The sequence below is a fragment of the Lissotriton helveticus genome, chromosome 7 (genome assembly GCF_964261635.1).
Source record: "Lissotriton helveticus chromosome 7, aLisHel1.1, whole genome shotgun sequence".
Lineage (NCBI taxonomy): Eukaryota > Metazoa > Chordata > Amphibia > Caudata > Salamandridae > Lissotriton > Lissotriton helveticus.
Genome location: NC_136068.1, coordinates 63,740,641 through 63,764,601, shown reverse-complemented (window position 1 = coordinate 63,764,601; position 23,961 = coordinate 63,740,641). Strand labels below are relative to the sequence as shown.

At 43.7% G+C, this 23,961-nt stretch overlaps 1 protein-coding gene across 1 annotated transcript in view; it reads right to left on the bottom strand.

The window, feature by feature from the left end:
* Window positions 1-23,961, bottom strand: part of LOC144768926 (uncharacterized) — a 282,473-nt gene that overhangs the window by 88,434 nt on the left and 170,078 nt on the right. Inside the window, exon 12 of the mRNA XM_078652934.1 lies at window positions 2,897-3,186. Within this exon, the coding sequence (XP_078509060.1) occupies window positions 2,897-3,186 (290 nt within the window). The remainder of the gene's footprint in view (window positions 1-2,896; window positions 3,187-23,961) is intronic.

Below are 23,961 nucleotides of genomic sequence, written 5' to 3'. Positions count from 1 at the left end.
GTGTTTCTTAGGATTCCCCATCTCAGTTTTAGGCGTCCTATAAAATTAAGAAAAACATGTTTTTTTAACAAAATCCAGCGATTTCTTAGTTAATGTGGAACATGTGAGTTTACTAGTTGTGGTCCTTCATTGGCTGTTTCACGACAACCATCTTCAAAACCTATAGTGTGTACATTTTAGGAAAATGCTCTATTTTTTTGGGCAGATTTGTATAGCGCAAACTCTACCCAAAGGTATTGGAGCGCTTTACATGAGCACAAGTTATGACACATACATTTTTAGGTCAAGCCTGAGCCAGCGCGCAAGCGCGGCTCTGGTGATCTGCTGTAGGTAATGTACTGAGGAGAAACACGGCCCACATTTGTCACTGGCTCCATGTCTTTGTCCTTTGTAAATGCTGGCGTCAAATTCCTTAATAGTCTTGTTAGTCCCGCCTTAGTACGGCTTTGTCTTCATTTGTATCCTCCCATGGCTACTGGCCCCTTTACTTCGGTTCTTACACCGTAAGCACTATATTTTTTATTGTTTGTCCTGCTTGAGTCACGAGGACGTGCTTTTATTTACTTTCAGCGCGCTGTGCACGCTTTCACTTTCAAAGGTTGCGGGACAAATGCAACCGCTTGTTATAGCAGCAAACCATGATTCCATTTTGATGCGTGCCACCAGGGCTTTAAGTGGGAAAAAAAACTGGGGGTGCTCTAAAAGGGGCATGGCAAATTTCTTAAAGGGGTGTGGCCTATCCGAGTAGGGGCGTGGTCTAAATCAAGATAACTAGCATTGTGTGCTTAAGAAAATCATGAAGTCACATCCAACAAAGGATAATAAAATAGGCAAAAAAGTATATTTATTAAGTATAAGCCATAAAATACCAAACACTTTAAAAAAACAGGTATACATTATTTACATTACTAAGAAATCTACTGCAGGACTTCCCAAAACCCTTGAAGATATTCACTGTGTTTATTTTGCTGGGGTTTCTCACAACAATTTTCTTCAGCAGACCTTATGCCTTTTGCCAGCCAACTCTTTACATATAGCTTTGCGTCAAATGTTTCAAATGGAGGACCATTGAGTTTTACCCATAAGCATGAAGAAATGGTCTCTACAAGAAGAGAGGTCCTTGTTGGACTAGCAATTAAGTTCATTGTGCTGAAACCTCTCTCGCAATCCGCATTACTTGCTGCCAGGGTTTCCATGCAAACTACTAACTTTTTTAATGCTTCAGGGGTTTTCTTTCCACCGAAATCTTTGAAAAGTCTAAAAGCTTGGATAGTATCTCTTGCTGGCAGCTGAAACTCTGAACACAATTTCTGGATCTGTGTTTCCCCATAATGAATGCATTCATCACCAGAAGGCAAGGTGCCTGCATCTAGCACACTGAAGCTGGCTATAAGTTCTTTCTCAGAATCTGGGGCACATTATTTATTGATATTTACAGACAGACTTTGGTAAAACTGATTTGGATTAAGGGCAACAGTTACTTCTACCATGGAAAAGAGGAACATTCTTGAATTTGCCCTTGTCAACTGCTCTCTGAGCCGCGGAAGCAAACTCCCCTGGTGAGTCCTTCATTGCTCTTAATATACGTACTTGACTAACCAAAAGCCTGTGGGCATTAACAATTGTAATGTCCCTCCTATGTAAGGTGAGTGATAAGTCTTTGAGCTCTTAAAGTGCATCACACATTACCCCCAAATCTCTGATAAAAGAATAGGATGTAAGCTTCTTCAAGAGACCTTCATACTTACTCTGGTCTCTTATGGGTCTGGATGGGTCTTTAGAAGCATTCTCAAAATGTTTGCACAAGGCAGGGAAGCAGTTCCAAACAGCTTTCACAGATCTGTAACTGGATGCTATCCATTGAGTTTCAAGCATTTTCCCTATCTTCTGAAGCTGTACACATAGCTCGCTGTTGGCCAGATTTAGCTCTCTCTGGTTTTTTGGTGACATGCTGTATGTGGCATACAATGAGTCCATGAACATCTTGAAGTGATTACCCCGGCAACCTCATTAACTGTATCTGCCACAGCAAGTTCTAGTCTGTGAACCAAACAGTGCCATGTCAGTACAAGATTTGGAAATTCTGATTTCAGCAATGTTACTACTCCTCCTTTTTACCAAACATTATTGCTGCTCCATCTGAACATACTGCAATCAAGATATCATGTAGCAGACTTTTTGTGAGTCCAACTTGTTCGAAGCAGCTTAGGAGAGCTGTCTTTACGCCAAGAGCATTTGTTTCTGCCAGCTCCAGCAGGCCGAAATAGTTGGTCACTGGGGTACTTTCATTTCCAAAAATGCCACGGAGGTAGATGATTAAGATAGAAGCATTGCTAATAGAAGTGCTTTCGTCAATTAATACTGTGATCTTTGGTTTGTGTTGTCTGATATAACAGACCAATCTTTGTTGAATTTCTAGTGCAATGTGTTTTATTATTTCAGTTGCAGTCACATTGCTGTGCAAAACACAGCCCATTGCACTACCATTCTTTGCCTGAAGGCGAATTAGATCAGGGTGGTCATTGAAAGGGCGATCTTCTTTGGCAAGTAGTAGGCAGTGTCAAATACCCTGCATTTGCTCTCCATATGTTTTGGATTACATTTGTGTACGGTCACCACCAATGTATTTTCGAGCTGAGCTGTAAGAATGTCTTCAGCTGCCAAGTGACCAGCGCTCACCTTATGCTTCCTAATCTTCTTCGTGTGCTGTTTCTGCCTCGAAACTTTTCCGTCACCGGAAGGACCAACCTCGCCATCTGCCCACTCTTTACTTATGTGCATGCCCTGGGTGTTATTGTGCACTGAAAGACCTGTTGATTGAGCCTGTTTTCAGGAAGAACATCCAATGTTGCCTGACTCAAGATACAACCATTTATATTCCTATTGAAAGTAATACCACTGTTTAGTGTTCCAGCAGTAGGGATTTTGACGGTTTCTTTCTCTGGCACACGTTGAAGTCTTTTTAAAGGTGAACTGTCCTTGGCAGACTCTTGCTGAGTTTTACTAGCCTCATCACTAGTTGGTTGCACTGGACAAGACTCCACTGTAACACGCTGGCGCTTCAGTGACGGTAGGAAGTCAATCATTGAAGACTGCATAGACTTGCGCTTCAGAGCAGAAGCAGATAAGCCACTAGTAGCTATGGTCAAATTTAAAATTTCCTTCTTGAAGGCTGGACTTGTATATCTGAAAAAGAAAAGAAAATCTTCCTCTGCTGATTTCCTCGGCTGATTTTTGTTTCCAGGTGATAAGGCCTTACGTCACGCAACGAGAATATTAAGCCTCTTATCTGCAACAAAAATTGAATTGTGATCAACAATGTTTATTTGAAGTGTCGTTTGGCAGGCAGATGTTACTCTTCATTTTGTGCTGCTCCTGAAAGGATCTCTCATTGTGCAGTGGAACAAGAATAGACTTCTGCTTCGCTTCATAGAATATTAGCACAAAATAAATATGGATAAATACAGACAAAAAAGTGATTCGAATGGTGGCTTTAATACCACATATTGTTGTTGGGAGAAAATAAATGCCAATTCAAGACTGGAGCAAAGTTAACCATCACCAGAGAGAAATTCCACAGTAATCGGTGCAAATGTGCCCAAAGTTTGTTGAGCTGGCTTTAAGTGAGCACTTCCTTCCCATTTTTCTTTAATTATTCTCTTATTCTCTTATTACACACTTAAGGGAAACTGTCCAATTTCAAGTAAGTGTTATTTGGTATCCCAGAAGGAACTAAGCAATTTCGCTGAGACTGCATAGTTAACAAAGGCACTTGATGCTGACTAACGCAGGGCTGGCATACGCCATACACTCCGTGTACACTTACAGGGAAGGACAACAACTCTACATGGCCCAGATTTTCATTGTAGTGATCTACTGGTCACAGGTCTAGTTGTCAGTATGCCACAGCCACTCCCTCATGGCTGGTATACACCCACACCACACCCATCCAGCACAGGCGTCACAGGACACGTGACCCTGCCAATAAAAAAGACCGGGCACATATGCTCGACACCATTTTAGAGTTTCCCGGTCTTTTTTAATGCGTGAGGCTGTGAAGAATGACTCCAGAGCTATGGGTGTGGCTTTGTCGTGAGCTGTATGAGGAATCAACTGATGCCGGTGTCCGAGTTGTAGTGCTGCTGTCACCCAGGTCGCAAGCACAAATGTGTCATTCTGTGAGTGAAGTTTCACAACATGGCTAACATGGAAGGTAAGGGGAATCACTGACCCTACATTCATCTATAGTTCCACACATGAAAGATGGTGGACATGACACATCTGTGTGGATATGAATGTGTTTTGAACATTCACTGGAGTGTTGCAGCTGTAGCAATACAGTGCCATGGAAAGTTCAGATTGCAGTTTTTAGCACATGGAGGGCAGTCTATTAGAGCCAAGCTCATGTTCGGAGTTAGGCTGCGCCAACATATGTACTTATACAATCACTCCAGCAATCCCCAAGCACTTATAAATTCACTATACACTCTCCTTGCAGTACTCTAATGATCCAGTCTCTACGTTCGTACTTGTAGAATTAGCAAGAGAAAGTTACATAACCGAAGTCTTTGGATGTGGCTCTGGGCTGGGCTCCCTTTCATACTGTAGGTATTTGTTCTGCTTTAAACCAGTAAAAGGCTGATGCTAAATTCTTACTGCTAACGCGGCTTATCGGCTGTTTTTGGATCGCATCGCAGATTTGGCTGGGTATTGAAAATATGGGTAAGTGGTATTTTTTTACACGGGAACGCCTACTCTGCATATCATTAGCGTTAGTTGTTGCTCCTATTTGTGGTGATTTTTTGGGCGGAAGCTATCAATGGAAAACTGGCGAGATTGGCAGTTTTCACCAGGTTGAGACTGGGATGATAATTTAAAAACACAGAAAAAAACATAGGTTTAATGAATATTATAATTAGAAATTAGCATTTAAAAACCTTTGGAATTCACAGAAAAAAACATAGGTTTCAGGCACGATATAGTTAGAAATTAGCATTTAAAAAAACCTTAGAAATTCACTGAAAAAAACATAGGTTTCAGGGACGTTATAGTTAGTTGCACATTTCACTCATACGAAACCAGTTACATTCCCCTGTTATAGTTAGTTCAGCTAACTTTAACTTGCGCCCCCACAATGTACTGCTGATGACATCACATATTACATCATACATGACATGGTCAGTGACATCACTGATTACATCACTGATGACATCTGGAACGGCAAAGCAAAACAGCATGGAGAAGTAATTTTATGAGAAACTTTTTGTATATATTAATACATTGTTAAATTACCTGGATCTTCCATTGGTAGGCCAAATGCTCATGATACTCTTCCAATAGACTTAGCATACAGGCTGTGCAGCTATGAGTGAGCTATAGAGGAAACATTTTACAAAACCAGGCGAACAAATAGTGGTGGACATTTCTTTATACCATGGCAAGGATGTTGAAATACACAGTTGAGGAAACAAATAGAGTCCAGTATAGTTTTTGTCAGTACCGCCATGGTTGTTTGGTATAATACCAGTGCAAAAATAGACAAATAAATAAAATACTAGTCCCCCCATTGATGGCAAACCTCAGATCACTGTGTATAAGGTGATCGAAAAGTAAAGGTTAAATGGTAAACGGAGTGCTCACCCCGAAATTACAGGTAACAATCCCCATGAGAATCGGTTCAGGGTCCCACGAGACCTGTAATGAGTTAAAATTGGAAATGAGGCAGCGGTAACATTAATGGTTGAAACCAAGACGCTGCAGTTTGTTACCTTATGCTAATAGTCAGGGTGTCTCAGGGCAAGAATAGTATTCACTGTGCCTCATAGCTGCTGGTGCCGTTACACCTACCCGACCTCACTCAGTCTCTGCCGGTAAAGGAAAGATGCGGTATTCTGTTTTAAAGCTGCCAAACACTCGACGTGACCAGTGGTGTTTCCGGGTCATGTGGGCGGTGGCGAGCAAGTGGCATGCTCGGCAGCTGCTCGAGTCAGTGTGGGGGCCATTTTGGAGTGGGCTAGTAAGTATATAGACTGGTCTGTCTAGTTACCAATCTAACATGCGAATCCAGTGTATGCTCGCAGTTTTAGAATGAAGTTAATAAAGCATTAGATACACACCAATTATTATCAATTCCTAAGGCAATTGATGTTCATGAAGCATTCAGACAGAGACAAATCCCTTTCACAGAGAGATAAAGGAGTGTAAACCCAACATTGACAACATCCTGGTCTCATGGACAGTCATGGAGGCACGCTGCAACAAGTTTCACTCTTGGCTTAATCAACAAGACCCATTGTTGAAGTTTACCCTCTCCACATCACCAAGTGAAATTCCTTTTCTGGACCTGCTCATTACTTTGGAGCAGGGCAGACTGGCAACTAGGACCGAAAAACTGCAGACCGGAACAGCCTCCTACCATACAATAGCCACCACCCGAGAGCCCTAAGGGAGAATCTCCCTTACGGACAATTTTTTAGGTTAAGGAGAAACTGCAGCACCACCCAGGATTAGGAAATCCAAGCTGATCAACTGAGTACGAACCTGGAAAGAAGAAGCAACCCGAAGCGTATTATTAATACTGCAAGAAAATGAGCACACAACAACCATCTTGAAGCTCTACTGGAAACCAATCCCAAAATCCAGGAAGATATCTTCACGTACGTGACCACATTCACGCCTCAATCAAATAGAGTCAAAACATACTACTAAAACATTGCCACATTGTCAACACATCTGACATGAACTTGGAGCACCCTAGGTTTGCCCTCAGACTCACACAAAACCTGAAAGATTTATTAGTTCATACTAGACCTCACAGAAAACCAACAGAGGGTCAAACTACATTATGGGGTTTACCAGCAGTTAAAGAACACTACCTGTGTGGCAACTGCAATATATGCAATCTTACTACTCACACTAGGACACTGCAGCTAGGCAATCTTGAATGGACACAACGCAGACACACCGATTGTAACACGAAAAACTGTGTGTATCTTATCAGATGCCCTTGCAATCTCCTTTATGTAGGGATGACCACCAGACCAGTTAGGGTAAGAATCAATTAACCCAGGAGCAATGTCCACTGCAGCTGCAGTACAACTAAAACGAGTACGCATTATATAGAAAAGGGACACACATCTGAGCAGATCAATTGGACGATCTTAGAGACTGACCCCCAGTGGAACACAATGACACTATTCCGGAAAGAACAGAGATGGGTTCACCATCTGCAGACGAACATGCGTTGTCTCAATGACAAAATCCCCTGGATAGAAGTCCCGTGACTCCATATCCACACTGTCCAGGAACATATAGACACTTGCGCCATACACCATCTCTCTCCCTCCCATCACCATCGACTAAGAGTCAGGTTTAAAGCTCCCCCCTGGATGTTTTGCATGAACTCCGTATGACTCTGAAAGTTACAGACCTACAACTGACCACTTTCATTCTCCACATGTATGCAAAACAAACATGTATCTCATATGAATCATCTAACAGCAACATGGGTGGGACCAAATGAACTCATACCACCACCATAATTTAGAACCATCCAATCTCAAGGCCGACCAGGCAGGATACTGTTTTGAAGGGCATCACCATACACTTCTTTTCACTATTTACGCTACATGTTCCTATATGGCCTCCACACCCACGTCGTTAACCATTGATACGACTACCATTAGTCAGTCCTAACACTTACTGAATTAGTTAGTTAGAACATCAATTGCCTTAGGAACTGATAATATTTGGTGTGTATTCAATTCGTTATTAACTTCATTCTAAAATTGCTAGCATACACTGGATTTGCATGTTAGATTGGTAACCTGGAAATGCCATTTGTCCACGTCCACGTCAAGTGTTTGGCAGCTTTAAAACAAAACACCATCATCTTTACTTTACCGGCAGGGATGGTGTGAGGTCGGTAGGTGTAACGGCACCTGCAGCTACAAGACACAGAGAGTACTGTTTTTGCCCTGTAACGCACTAACTATTCGAACAAGGTAACACACTGCAGCATCTTGGTGTCCACACTAATGTTACTGCTGCTTCATTTCCATTTTTAACTCAGTACAGGTCTTGTCTTGTGGGACCCATGGGCCGATTCTCATGGGTATTGTTTCCCATAATTTTGGGGTGAGCACTCCGTTTACGATTTAATCTTTACTTTCCGATCAGCTTTACAGTGATCTGAGGTTTGTCATCAATGGGGGGGGCCTAGTATTTATTTTTTTGTCTATGTTTGTGCTGGTATTACACCAAACGACCATGGCTGTCCTAACAAAATCTATACTGGGCTCTATATTTGTTTCTTCAGCTGTGTATTTTGACATCCTCGCCATGGCATAAAGAAATGTCCACCACCAGTAAGTTTTGTTCATCTTGTTTTGTATACGTTTTCCTACATAGCTCACTCATAGCTGCCCAGTTTGCATGCTAAATCTAGCAGAAGATTATCATGAGCACTTGGCCTACCAATGGAAGATCCAGGTAATTTCACAATGTATTAATACATACATTAAGTTTCTCATACAATTACTTCTCCATGCTATTTTCTTATGTCGTTCCAGAGTAATACTCCTTCACTTTCCTAGTGGTACTAGATTAATATAGGCCAATTATCTCTCTTTAAAAATATATTTATTTGGTCCTGAAGAAGCACTTTCGGATCTCCTCCTGAGGCCACTGATCAGCACAAAACATGTTGACCCATAAGTATATCCATTAGGGGTACGCTACGTTACCTATCTACAGAGGGCCAGTATATCCCTCACAGCAGCACCACCTTCTTGGTTTTTAACAATGACAGAGGGACTTCCTTGCTTAATAAATTCACCCAACACCCCTCCAGTCATGTTTTAATCTCACATTAGGACATCACTGCCTCTCACTCCGCACGCACCCACACAGCTTTATAAAAAGATCTCAGACAAAGTGACCTTTCACGAGACCCGTAGGGCATTGCAGTGCCGGCCCGACAAGGAGCAACAGCCCTATGATGAAGCATGACATCCTTCGGGGTGTGTGAGAACATCAAGATCAGGACACACTATCCCCCATAAGTTGAGTAGTAGGATGACCAGAGTCTCTTTCTCCTCCTTTCTCCTCTCTCTGACAGGAACAGTGACTCCCATCGGATGTGCAGTCTTCTAGGGAGCACGAGTCATTGGACCTGTATGTAGCTCCCTGTGCCCCCCCTCCTCTTGATTTCGTACTCCGAGGAATGCCAGTGGTTAGACAGATTGAAAGCATTCCTATAATCATATTTTCGGTGTGTTTTTCACTGCCTCAGAGTCCAAACTTGCTCTAAGCCTACAACCCCTGCAGATTTCCCTCAGGCTTCATGCTTTTCTTCCAAAACCCTCAGACGTCATAGTCGCATCCAAACATCCTCCCTCTCCTTTGCCCATTCTCAAGATCCTCACTTATTTAATCTTCACTTTTCAGGAAGACTCTCAATTTTCTGTCAACCATTTGTGGAAAAGTAAATTTTGCCATGTTCTGTGTCCCTACGCCTCATCCATCATATGTTATGTGTGCATGACCAATATGCATATGTTATTCCCCATGTCCGATTAATGACGCAATTACAGTTGTGTCCACCTCTAGTATGCTATTTTCCAGTCCTCGTGAATACTACGAATATCAGGCCTATGTAAAGTAATGTTGCCACGTTTCCCAGTGTGCACGTTATTCCATTATAAAGTCCCCGTTTCCAGGCCTCAAAAGGGCCCGGACCACAGATTCAGCTCCTGTCTCCTGAAAGCCTCGCAGAGGAGCGATACAGCCCCCACCTGTATCCTCGACCCTTCACTTACTTCCTGCCTCGCAGTGCCCGGTGCAGCTTGGCTCTGCCTCTGAGTCTGCCAAAAGTATGTTATAGTTCCAGTTATCAGTTCAGTCCTCCTCCTCTGCATTCCTAAGCTACTGAACTGCATCAATAGTTCCCGTCATTGTCTAGCCTTCTCGTCTCCATGTTAGAGAAATACTGTATTTAATGGTCATTTAGTATTTTTCACCACGCACTACATGTAGAATAATGCATGGTCCAGTCTTAGAATCAAGTTAGCTTTTCCCCTCATGACTTCTAGTCTATATCAACATGTTCCCTAAACATTAGATACCAGATAGGGTTTAGGTACATGTCGCTCCGACCCTCCAGACTCTAGTCTCTGCTCCTAGCACAGAGTTCGTAGCCCCCAGCTTCTCCTAGTAACACGTCATTGCTAGTTTTCGCGCACCATTAGGTTAGAGGTCCCGGCTCCTTAGGTAGCCCCCTCCTATGTTTCCGCCCATTCATGACATATTCTGTTACGTTTGCACCACATGTCTATGTATACTCCCAGTTACACCCATTTTTACTGTTATCTTTCGCGACTGCTACGCGTCACGCCTTCTGCTCCACCCACTGCTACGTCTACTGCAATGTAATGCTATGTGTTCGCGCTATGTATATATGCCTGTGTTTTGTTATTGAATGTTAGCGCGCTCATCCCAGACCTAGCCCCAGCAGCTGCTGGGCCTCTTTTCCCCTGCTGGGCCCCAGTTGTCCTGCTGGGCCCTGTCACCTCTGTTCTATGCAGGTTGTCCTGATCCTGTCCTTATGCTGTAATAAACCTGCACAAACTCCTACTACCTCGAATCTTGACTCTTATTTATTGAGCTATCTGTTATGCTATAAGTCTAGTCAAAAATAGGGTATTATTTATTTATTTACCACATAATGGCGCCCGAATAGGGACTTGCCCTTTCCCCACGCGTCGGTGAAGCCACGCCGACCCCCTGACCCTCTGCAGTCGTGACGGAACTCTTCTGCGCAGTGGCAGATATTTCTGCTCAAGTATCCCTCAGGCCCACGGAGGAGACGGAGGAGGCGGTCCAGCATCCGAACGAGACGGTGGAGGAACGCGGCGAGTCCCGACCAGAGCCCAAGCCGAGAGTCCAAGGTCCGAGGTATCCGGAGGCCCACCTGTAACTGAAGTCCGAAGTCCGAAGTTCGTCGTCCGTCGTCCAGTCCCGTTCGAGGCCTTCCGTTCCGTGCTGCCCGGTGAGTACCATTGCTGGGGTAGTATCTAGACAGGACCAATCTAAATTGACTCCTGGTCCGTGGGTTGGTGGTGCCCAGACTCACAAACGAAGTGTTCACCTAGGTGGATACGGGTCCTGATGCGTCCCTTTATGGGACCGGTATGTTCCGTACTGTTACAGCAGTGCATCCAGTAACTCTAGTCTGTTCCGTTCTCGAGAAAATCTGTTCTATTTCTGTTCTCAGTATTCCAGGTAATATTCTGTTCGAACTGTTATTTATAATGTTCTTCATGTAATTTACTGTTGTGGTATGAGTGCGATGTGATTTCGTGTTTTTTATTGTGTATTGTATTGTGTCCAGATTACAGTTCAGTCATGCCTATATTTTCCAAGTTACGTCAGTTAAAAACTAGAAAGGGTCTGTTAGAGGAAGCAGTTCCTGTCCCGCCTAGGGACAGTCCAGGTCACTTTATGTATCAGAAACATGGCATAAGCGCCATATTGTATCTAGATTTATGGGTAGAGTATACCAAACAGTTAGAAGAAAAGTATAGATGGCCCGTATCGGGTACATGGGATGCCGAATGTATCATGCGAGTAGAAGAAGCATTATGGAAAAAGAAAGCCAGACAGTCACAGAAAGATGCCATCGAGTTATGGCGTAAGGAAGCTCATAGAAGAACGGAAAAGGAAGTCAGAAAATCAGAGTTAAGTAGAGAATCCCAGGAACGAGCCCAAGAAAGAGAATTAATCGAGATAGGTGAACAAGTCAAAACCGAACAGTCAGACAGACAGAGGCATGCCCTTATTAAGGGTATGTATCCTCTCCTTGCCGAAGGCTTGCCAAAAGCGACCCCAGAGGCACCCAGTAATTTCCCGCCACCATTAATTCCGACCAAGCTACGTCACAAACCGACCGCAGCTGATATTTTTATTTCGTCCTATCTGGACGACACAGTCCCAGAATATGCAAATCATGTTCGTGTTCCGCCAGTCCTTGCAAATCAGGCACTTCCCGCTCCTCCAGACACCGGAGTACCTGTTACGGTACCCCCGGTCCAGCCTACAGTTCCATTTCCCACTCTGCCAGGACGTAGAGCCTCAGTAGACGACTCCAGTTTAGGGGCCGCAGGAGGAGCTACTCCTCAAACCCCGCCGCCACACAAGCGTTTATCGGCACTCGAATTACATGCTCAAGCATCACAGCGTACTCCTAAAAGTAATAAGTCTGTTACAGAAATCAGGCAAGCCCTTAACGAATGTGTCTATGATCCAGTTCCAGGCGAATATACTATGGTTTTATATTCCTTACGTGTAAGGAGAGTGACCGAGTATCTAGTCACCTTACCGAATATGAAAGAAGATCTAGACAGAATATATCGTTTCATCCGTACAGGGGAGGATCCAGAAAGTATTGGCGAGATTATGTCTCAAAGGAAAGCCGAGATTCAGCTCATGATATTAAAGTTCCTGATCAATTGTCTAATAAGAGAACAAGATTACCCGTCTAAAGATCCCGCCGAAATGAGAATCCTGACAAGGTGGAGTGATAATATAGCCGAGGGTAAGCACAAGACCGTCAGTGCCATGGAGAGTATGTACAAGAAAATTCGTAAAGAAATAATAAGGTTACACGACCAGCGTAAAGCAGCACAAGTAAGCGAGAAAGAAAGTATCTCTGATCCTGAAGAGGAAGACGAGAATCCCGCCAGAATAGCGTATGTAGGAAAATCTAGATTTCCAGATCGCCATTTAAGTCTAGAACCCAAGTCTATTTTTCATCTAGCACCAGAACAAGGTTCTCTAGAACAAGTATTTCAAGCTACCGATCACATTCTGAAATCACGAGTCGGTTACAGTGAATTAAGTACCATGCATGAACAAGAACTAGCCCGATCAGCAGTCCGATGGATTACTGATTCTACCACTTTTCCAGACGAAATAGTGGCACAAATGTTTCTAAAACTGCCCCCAGCCGAGCAACGACTGGTGGGAATGTATATGATCCAGCACCTCATCACTCTGTATGAGGGTCAACATTCTGATCCAGGTCCGTTGCATGATATCCTGAACGAGTTACTCCAGTATAGATGGAGAGGTCTAGGTACTGATTTAATTAGTGTCATTCTAGAACAGCGCCACAAATATAGAACGTTCCTGAACCCGCATTTTGTTCATGTCTCACCCCCAGAAAGTAAATCGTTTTACATAGACAGACAGAATCCGTTACGAGAAGTCCACCCAGTCCAAGGGGCGGGTGGCGTAATGCAACGAGTGTTTGTATACACTCCAATATCAAAGATGGAACTTCTTGAAATGAAGAAATTAATCCCCTGTCATGACAAAGATCCAGCAGGGTTCCATAGAGAATTAAAAGACATGCTCCGTATGGGAGAATACACTTACCCAGACATCATTAAAATGTTAAAGGTCCTGTTACCCGCAGGGGTGTATGAAAAGTTAAAGGAAAAAGAATGGGAGGTGGGAGAGAAAAAGATCGATTGGACAGCTCTAGAAGCTGAAGACAAGGCACGAGTACCAGGTACCGGTCTTGGAGATAAATGTAAAGAATTACCAGAATTATTGATTCAAGTTTTACCCAGATTATTAACAACGAGAAAAGAAGACTGGGATGCAATCTCAGCCTGTAAACAGAAACAAGATGAAGATATTAGTGATTTTTATTCTAGATTCGAAAAATGTTTCAGTATTAACAGTGGTCTCAAGACAAGTAGTGAGTCATACCCTCACCTTTTCGTTACCAAATTAGTCGAGAATTCAAGCCCACAAATTAAAATTCGAGTTTTGAAAGTCGAAAGCACCTGGCAAGCAAATACCCCGTCCCAGATGCTCCAGATGCTTCAGTACCACCAGAATAGAATCAGAGAAGAGCAAGAACACGAGAGAAAACGTATGAAAGACACGAAAATGAAAGTGCTAGTTGCACAATCTGTTCCTCAAGACAGTCAGAAGAGGGGTCCAAATCAAGCCAATCAAGCCAGTCATCCTGCAGCTCCCGTTAGAGGGAACTGCAATTATTGTAAACAGCCAGGTCATTTTATAAACGAGTGTGCAGTTCTGAAACACAACATAGCTACTGGTAAGACTAAAGAAAGACCACGTCCGCCAAGACAAGAACAAGTTTCACAGATTCCTCAGTCACAGAATGCACAACAGACAGTTTCCGCACCGCAGCCTATAGCTGCAACACAGCACGTTACATCGCAGATGTATCAGTATGCACAGTCCGAGTATCCAGAGTACCAGTCATATTCATGAAACAGCCTAGAGAGGGAGGTAGGCTTGCCTCTCATCGAGATACCTGTAGATCAAGAAGGTCCCTATGTTCACAGTCAAGTATTAGGGAAAGACAGAAAATTTTTGATCGATACAGGGGCAAGTAGGACCACAATTAGTCATGCCGAAGTTCCAGGGGCTCCGCTCTCAGGCTCAAGAAATGTTTCCCTTGGATTTTCAGGAAAACCAATAGTTAACGAGATATCACAGCCAGTCACTCTAGAAGTAGGTCCATTGTCCCGTACTACTGATCTGTTACTTACTAAGTCATGTCCAGAAAATCTGTTAGGCATTAGGACACTGAAAGAGTTAGGTGCAGTTATTTGCTGTTCCCCAGAGGGAATACGTCTGTTCCTACGTGACTTTAAGGGTCACTATGTATTACGAGATTTTGATTCGAGATTGTCTAATGTTCCACAGCATTTATGGGCGCAAGGTCCAACTGATGTAGGTTACATGCAAATCACACCCCATCGTGTGACTCTCAAGCCAGGTGTAGTGTTACCCCGAATCAGACAGTACAGATTGCCACCCGAGGCTGTAGCAGCCTTATCCAAAATTATTGACGAGCTCATGGCTCAAGGAGTAGTTGTAGAAACTGACTCCAATGTATGTAATTCTCCGATCATTCCAGTCATGAAACGTACTGATCCAAATGCACCCCCAGTATATCGATTAGTGATTGATTTACGAGAGCTTAATAAATGTATTATTCCTCAGTACCCAGTTGTCCCAGATATTTCTTCCCTGTTAACAGCCATTGATTCCGAAGCCACGTTTTTCACTGTTATCGACCTCAAGAATGCATTTTTCAGTGTTCCAATTCATCCAGACAGCCAGTTTCTTTTCGGATTTTGTTTAAATGGAAGGAGCTATATGTTCACACGCGCTCCTCAAGGTTTCACAGAAAGTCCTAGTATTTACAGTCAAGCACTCAAGAGACAGCTAGACAACATTCACATGCCAACTGACACTGCCCTGCTCCAGTATGTCGATGATCTACTGATCACAGCCCGTTCTGAATGTGCCTGTGAGCGAGCATCACTTACAGTTCTGTATTTTCTAGCCGAGATGGGGCACAAGGTGTCACCTTCGAAGCTTCAATTCTGTGTCCAGCAAGTGGTATACTTAGGACACTTGCTGTCCAAGAGGGGTAGGCAGTTGACACCAGACCGTATCCAGTTAATAGCGAGTCTTCCCCAGCCCAGAACCCAGAAGGAGGTACGTGCCTTTATCGGCCTTACTTCTTATTGTAGACAATGGATTCCCCAGTATGCATTTCTAGCCAAGCCACTGATACAGTTAACGACACAGGAGGCAGCCGTATCGACTGTCCTCCCTTGGACATCTGAACATACACTTAGTTTCAACGAGTTAAAGAAAGCCCTATGTCAAGCTCCAGTTCTAGCTACACCGAACTACAGTAAGCCTTTTACACTTTTCGTTACTGAACGGGAAGGTACAGCATTATCTGTTCTCACACAAGATCAAGCAGGACAATACAAGCCCTGTGCTTATTTTTCGAGCACACTAGATCCAGTCGCCCAGGCGTTGCCTGCGTGCCTCAAGTCAGTTGCAGCCACAGCACTAGCTATCAGACAAAGTGATTCCATAGTTTTAGGACATTCCCTGACAGTACAAGTCCCACATTCAGTAGAAGTTCTTTTAAACCGAACACAAACTCAGCACTTGACAATTGCACGTTTAACAGGTTATGAATTGACACTGTTCCAGCCACACATAGAAATTAGACGCTGCAACGTTCTGAATCCCGCTACACTGTTACCAGCAGTTAATGAAAATCCAGACCCACATGACTGTGTGGAAGTAGTTAACATTACGACGAAGCCAAGACAAGACCTGACAGACATTCCGTTACCAGATCCTGACCTGACACTTTATGTGGATGGTTCATGTATGAGAACTAGTACAGGAGAACTAGTCGCCGCGTATGCAGTGACTACTGACACTGAAGTTATTGAAACACACCGTATTGACACCCTGTCCGCTCAAGCAGCAGAGCTAGTCGCTCTGACACAAGCCTGTATACACGCCAAGAACCAGAAAGTTAATGTTTACACAGATTCACGTTACGCATTCGGAGTTGTACACGACTTCGGAGTGCTCTGGCAGGAGAGAGGTTTCATGACTTCTCATGGAACCAAGATTCAGCATGGTCTCCTTATTCAAGCCCTGTTAGATGCCATACATTTACCGACATCTATTGCTATCATGAAATGCAAAGCACATACGAAAGTCACCGACATTATTTCCCAAGGTAATGATTTAGCAGACCGCACAGCCAAGCTTACAGCACAGACTCCAGACATTCCAGTTAACATGACACATACTTCAGATCCGATTATATGCATGACAGTTAAGGACCCTACACAAGATGTCATAGATATCCAGTTACATGCTACTCCCGATGAAATCAAGAAATGGTCTGAACAAGGAGGGGTCCAGACAGATCAAGGATGGTTAACGAAGGGTAGAGCCACATGGTTTCTCCCCGATTCTATGGTTCAAGTCATTATCAATACCGCACATAGTCCAGCACATTTAGGAGAAAAAGCTATGTTAGACAGTATCCAGAACATTTGGTTCAACAAGCATTTACGAGCTGCAGCCAAGCAGAAAGTCCGCACCTGTATGATATGTTGTCAGTTTAACCCAGGTAAAAGTGTCCCGGTGGAACAAGGTGGTTTCCAGCCCCCTGACCACCCTTTTGAGGTCCTCCAGATGGATTATATTCAAATGGAGCGATGTCGAGGTTTCAAGTATGTCCTTGTAGTTGTATGCGCTTTGTCCAGGTGGACAGAAGCATATCCAGTCCCAGATTACACAGCCGCGACCACTGCCAAGCAGTTGGTTCGTGAATTTTTCCCTAGATACGGACTCCCTAGAGTCGTATATTCTGATAACGGTCAGCCATTCTCCTCAGAGTTAATGAAGCACGTTTCCCTTTTGTTAGGGTACCAGTGGAAGTTCCATTGTGTACGCCATCCTGAAGCAGCCGGTCTCGTAGAGAGACATAATCAGACTCTGAAAATCCGCATTGCAAAAGTCTGTAAGGACAAAGGTGTGGACTGGTTAATAGCTCTGCCAGTCGCTTTGTTTTATATGCGCATGGTCGCACATTCCAGATCAGGTCTGTCCCCGTACGAGGTCGTATTCGGCCGCCCCCCTAACATGTGGGGTACTCCTAGACCCCGAAGTATTACCGATGTTTCATGTAATATGCTGACAGATTACCTAGCTTCCTTGATGTCTGCCCTCAACTCATGTCGTTCACAGGTTGCCGCCGCATTTCCAGACAATACCGAGGTGGCACCGCACGAGATCGTTCCAGGCTCCCTTGTGATGGTCCGGAATTTCGACAGATCAAGTCCGCTGGAACCACGTTGGAAGGAGCCACGTCAGGTCCTCTTGACCACCCGTACTGCCGTCAAGTTGGAAGGCAGGAAAGGATGGGTCCATCTTTCTCATGTAAAACTTTTCAATGGATTGAAACCAGCCTCTAAAAACATTTCCAAGGATTTCCAGGATTCGAAAGATTGCCAGAACATTGTTTTAAAGGACTGTCCCGCACAAGACATTATTACAACCCCTCCCTTGTTAGAGAAAACTCCGCAACAGGAGTATAAGCTCAAATTAAGGTCTAGTAAAATAAGTCAGTCAGTTTGATTGTATAAGTCCTCCCCTAGGTGAAACGGTTAGATTGTTTCTGACATGTATAAAATAGACCCCCATAGTGAGAGAGTCAGTCGAAGTTCACTTCAATGTATCGTTTTTCTGAGTTTCGTATTATTCATCAGCATAATGATTTCCTGCACTAGTTACGCACTTTTCCTGTGTTTTCCAGTTCCTCATGTAAATATGTCTTCTAATACTACAGTAGAGCACACGTTTAGTGATCTGCCTCCTCACGAATATTCTTACCGCCTTGCTATGCGTAACAACACATTTATCCGTATGTTACATTACTCACACCAGACCAGCAATGCCACTAATTGTTGGGTGTGTGGTCGGCTCCCCCCTTTCCAGACACCGAAGGGAGTTCTGCCACTTTTCCCTTATCCATTCTCACATAATGGTTCGTGTGGAGCATGGTCCACGTTAACGTCATCCTCAACAGATATGTCTTTTCTTAACAGTACATGTTTTCCAGACAAGCAAGGTTTCCCCCACAGAACAGGTTTAGATCTAGAAAACGAAGTATATAATTTAGGTAATTATTCGTCGAATTTCATGGTCCTGAATGTTCAGTCTGATACTACTCCAGACTTACCTGCTATTTCAGTACTACCTGTCAAAGGCGAATTATGTGTCCGTAGTTATGGTTCTGTACATATAGGTCATAGTGAATGTACTACTGTTATCAAGTATAGTGACAGTGGGAAATCTATTTTCAAAGCTTCACGTCATTCTTATTTTATTTGTGGTCAAACTGCATATGTCCGTCTGCCCCTCAATTGGGAGGGAACCTGTTACATTGCTTTCCTACTGCCACCTGTTTTCCTAGCCCCATCTGATTATCACAGAAACACACATCTAGTACACATTAGACATAGAAGGGAGTCCCCAATTGTCGATTATACTGAAACTACTCTAGAACAGTATACAGATTTCAATAAAGGTTTCTTCTTCTTTGTAGGACCTGTCCAGAATAGTAAACTGATCCGTAGGTTAACAAGAACCCTTGAAGCTGTAGTTAATGAGACTGCCTCTGCTCTAGGTAACCTAACCGAAGAACAATCTGCTATGAGATTTGTCGTTTTGCAAAATCGTCTCGTCCTTGACGTCATACTGGCCGATAGGGGCGGGGCCTGTAGAGTCATCGGATCTAGTTGCTGCATTTTCATTCCAAATAACGCGCCGTCTGTTTATTCAGCTATAACCAGACTCCATAAAATTGCCCATCTGTTACATCAAGACCCAGGCACCTGGACATGGTCCGGTTGGTTCTGGAATATAATTTCCGCATGGGGATGGAAAGTCCTGTCCTTTCTAAGTATAGCAGTAGCGATTATATTTAGCTGCTGCCTCTGTATACAATGTGGCCCTGCGATTTGCAGCATGTGTGCTACCTCTTGTATTCCTAGTCCCAAGCCCCGTTCTAAATCCCGTTCCAAGACAATTCGAGACGAGCAAATGGTACTGTATGAAATGATAGATGGTATCATGAAAATTGATGTTTCCTGATGGAAACGTAGTGACAAGGAGGGAATGTGGAAAAGTAAATTTTGCCATGTTCTGTGTCCCTACGCCTCATCCATCATATGTTATGTGTGCATGACCAATATGCATATGTTATTCCCCATGTCCGATTAATGACGCAATTACAGTTGTGTCCACCTCTAGTATGCTATTTTCCAGTCCTCGTGAATACTACGAATATCAGGCCTATGTAAAGTAATGTTGCCACGTTTCCCAGTGTGCACGTTATTCCATTATAAAGTCCCCGTTTCCAGGCCTCAAAAGGGCCCGGACCACAGATTCAGCTCCTGTCTCCTGAAAGCCTCGCAGAGGAGCGATACAGCCCCCACCTGTATCCTCGACCCTTCACTTACTTCCTGCCTCGCAGTGCCCGGTGCAGCTTGGCTCTGCCTCTGAGTCTGCCAAAAGTATGTTATAGTTCCAGTTATCAGTTCAGTCCTCCTCCTCTGCATTCCTAAGCTACTGAACTGCATCAATAGTTCCCGTCATTGTCTAGCCTTCTCGTCTCCATGTTAGAGAAATACTGTATTTAATGGTCATTTAGTATTTTTCACCACGCACTACATGTAGAATAATGCATGGTCCAGTCTTAGAATCAAGTTAGCTTTTCCCCTCATGACTTCTAGTCTATATCAACATGTTCCCTAAACATTAGATACCAGATAGGGTTTAGGTACATGTCGCTCCGACCCTCCAGACTCTAGTCTCTGCTCCTAGCACAGAGTTCGTAGCCCCCAGCTTCTCCTAGTAACACGTCATTGCTAGTTTTCGCGCACCATTAGGTTAGAGGTCCCGGCTCCTTAGGTAGCCCCCTCCTATGTTTCCGCCCATTCATGACATATTCTGTTACGTTTGCACCACATGTCTATGTATACTCCCAGTTACACCCATTTTTACTGTTATCTTTCGCGACTGCTACGCGTCACGCCTTCTGCTCCACCCACTGCTACGTCTACTGCAATGTAATGCTATGTGTTCGCGCTATGTATATATGCCTGTGTTTTGTTATTGAATGTTAGCGCGCTCATCCCAGACCTAGCCCCAGCAGCTGCTGGGCCTCTTTTCCCCTGCTGGGCCCCAGTTGTCCTGCTGGGCCCTGTCACCTCTGTTCTATGCAGGTTGTCCTGATCCTGTCCTTATGCTGTAATAAACCTGCACAAACTCCTACTACCTCGAATCTTGACTCTTATTTATTGAGCTATCTGTTATGCTATAAGTCTAGTCAAAAATAGGGTATTATTTATTTATTTACCACACATTCCAAAATCTGCGCTAGATACTACCTCCCTACTGAATTCAAACTGCTTCCCTGGTTTACAAAGTCCCTCCTGGTCTTCTAATTGTTCTGCTCCAGGTATCCTTGATCATTCTTATTTTGGATTCATTTGGCCATCCTAGATCAGGGCTTCTGGTCCTGGTGACCACTGCCCTGGTCCTCCTAATAGTGGTCGTCCTGGTCCTAGTTTCCTTATATTTGTTCCCTTGGCCCTCTCAGTTGTCATAGTGTGGCCTACGTAATCCTTGAAATCCTAGTAAAGGGTTGTCCTGAGTTCGACCCTCCTGGACTTTGTAATTCAGATCCTACTGGGCCTGGACTTTTATTCTCCCCATTCTTTTCTGGCTCTCTTGGCTCTGGTGATCTAGCCCTAGTCCTCCTCACCCTGTACCTTCTGGTTGTGGTACTGCAGGTCCTGATCCTGTTGGTCCTCTTAGCCCATCTCGTCTCTTGTGTCCTCTTCTTCCAAGACTTGGCTCTCCTCGTAATTGTCCTCCTAATTTGGGTAATTCTGGTCCTTGTGGCTCTGTTCTTTTTCCTCTTGACTTTCCTGATCCTGCACCCACTGGTCCAGGACCTCTGATTGTGTTTTCCTTGTTCAGGTCCCCTTGAGTCTGTTTTGTATTGATCCTGGTACTCCGAACACCCTTGTACAGTCCCCGTATGACATCCTGAGTCTAGCTTGTCTTCATGCCTGTGACCCTCCTTACCCTGGTCCTGGCACCACAGATTCTGATTTATCTGCCCCACTCGCTACTTAATGCTGTGGTTCCCTCGGCCCTGATTTTTAAGCCCCCCCTGGATTTGTTTAAAGTCTTTCTGGTCTTGATATTTTTTATGTACTTAGTTCTCCTATCTCTGTGTCTGGCTTTGATCCTGGTCCCAACCGCTTTCTGTCCTGATTATCCTGGTCATCTTGTTCCATGGTCTATTGTCCTCCGGGTGCTTTCCAATACTCCTAGTCATCCTAATCCTTCTAACACTGGTACCAATAAAAGCTAGTTATAATTCCCCTCATCCATTTGTTTCCGGTCCTCTTTGGCCTTGGTTGCCCTAGTCCTTATGGGTTAGGTCTCCCTAGTTCTAGGCCTTCGCCTCCAGGTCCTTATGGCCCATGTCATTCTATCTATCCTCGTGGTCTATTCCTTGGTTCTTTTCCTTTACTTATCATGCCCTGTTAGGCTGCATTATAGGTAATTTTGCAAATCATCAATCTGGTACCCGCAAAACTCTACTTTCCTAACAATGACCAAATCCATATGGTCTTTCATGCATGTCTTCTTAAACCCTATAGATTGGGTACTCATACTGAACCATCTTCCCTTCTTTTGATGGTTGCCAATCAAAATTAATATGAGGTCCACAAAATCTTATACTCAAAAAGGGATGAAGCTAAATGTTATTATCTAATCGACTGGAAAGGTTACCGCTCTAAATATATGTCCTGGGAACCAGCATCAAATGTCCATGCCCCCTGTCTGGTTTGCCACTTTTATGCTTGCCATTTAGCTAAGCCTAATTGAGTTAGTCAGCCTTTGAGGGGAACCTCTCATACCCTGGTCTGCCTGTGCTGTTTGATCCCAATTGTTGTCAGTGTTTTCTAGTTGGGAAGGTGCCATGCACTCTGCTATCCACTTTTTACTGTTTTCTATTTGGACAGGTACCATGTGTTCTGCTATTCACTTATCGCTGTTTTCTGGTTGGATTGTTCCGGGATCTGTTTAACTGAGTGCGAATGCTTGGAAATCTGTTTGAACCAACATAATGTGCACATTAGTTAAATGCCTCTGTTTCCTGATATCCTTTAGGTTGCCTACTAAGCGTACTAGTTGTTTATTTTGTTCAGCAGCCCTGCCGTCAAATTAGACCTCTCCATTTCCTGCCCCGATTATTTAATAGCCTCTGTCTCCTGCAACCTCAAAGTTACCTGATATATTTGCTTATGATTTATTTGTTCAACTGCCCTGCCTTTTCCCTAAAGCCCTTTATTCCATGCCCATCCCCTGTAATCTTCAGAAAGGCTCCAGTGCCCAATGTATTTGTTTACTCAAACTTTTATTTCCTGCCAAGTCTCCTGCCTGAGAGTGCCTTCTACTGACAGGAAACTCTTAGTAATCTTCAAGAAGGGTCCAGAATAACACTTGCATGACAGGCTATAAATACTTTTTCAAACTCCTTTCCTTGCTTGACTTGGTCAATTCATCTTGAGAGATAGCAGTGTTTCCCATAAACGCAATCCTGGTGTTCCGAGCCTTACCACCCATCACAAGAATAACCTGGACATCTTCGCTTTGGAAGTAGGGGTCCAACAATCCCTCTTGGAACTTCGTCCTTTTGAGGCAACTTCCAACAAAATTGAACCCTGAGACCTGGCTGCTGTGCTCCATCACCTTGACTACGACCATCATTTTGCTGTTAATTGCAGCTATTCTGGCCCATTACATTGACCTCAGGTCAGGGTTCTAATTTTGGATTCCCTTTTTCTTCAAGGACACCCTTGAAATTTGAGTTTGAATAAAAAAAGCCTTGCTTAAAGGAAAATGACTAGTTGTGTGAAGAATCACAATGTTAAGGACTGATAAAGATTTCAGATTTATCTGAGCAGCGGCTAAATAATTTGTGCTCAGGACTCAGCGCAGGGGACATTGTTCAAAGGCCTGTCACATGAACACAAATTTCTTATGGTGATTCTTGTTTGGTACGTTTCATTAAGGGCTCTCATCTAGGGTTGATTGTAAAACATTTCTGTATGGTTGTCTGAAATGATTGTGTTCTTGTTGCAGAGTGCTCCTACAGACTGAAGGGGTGCAATTAGCCAATAGAACATGAGCCGCCCTGCACAGAAGGATTAACCCCCACCCACCATCAAATTCACATGAGTTTGAGGTACACTATAACACACCCACACACACACACACACACACACACAAACACACTCTCTCTCTATATATATATATTGTCCTTTTACTCTATTGTTAGGCAAAATACTAATAGGATGCATTAAGATAAAAACTTGCAATGAAGAGTGTGTGTAGATTGACTGAAATGGAACAACATTTTATTAGCGATTTTAATGACAGAAAATTTAACATTAGTAGATATTTGAATGAAGCAGAAGAGATTAATTTGTAAGAAGAAGC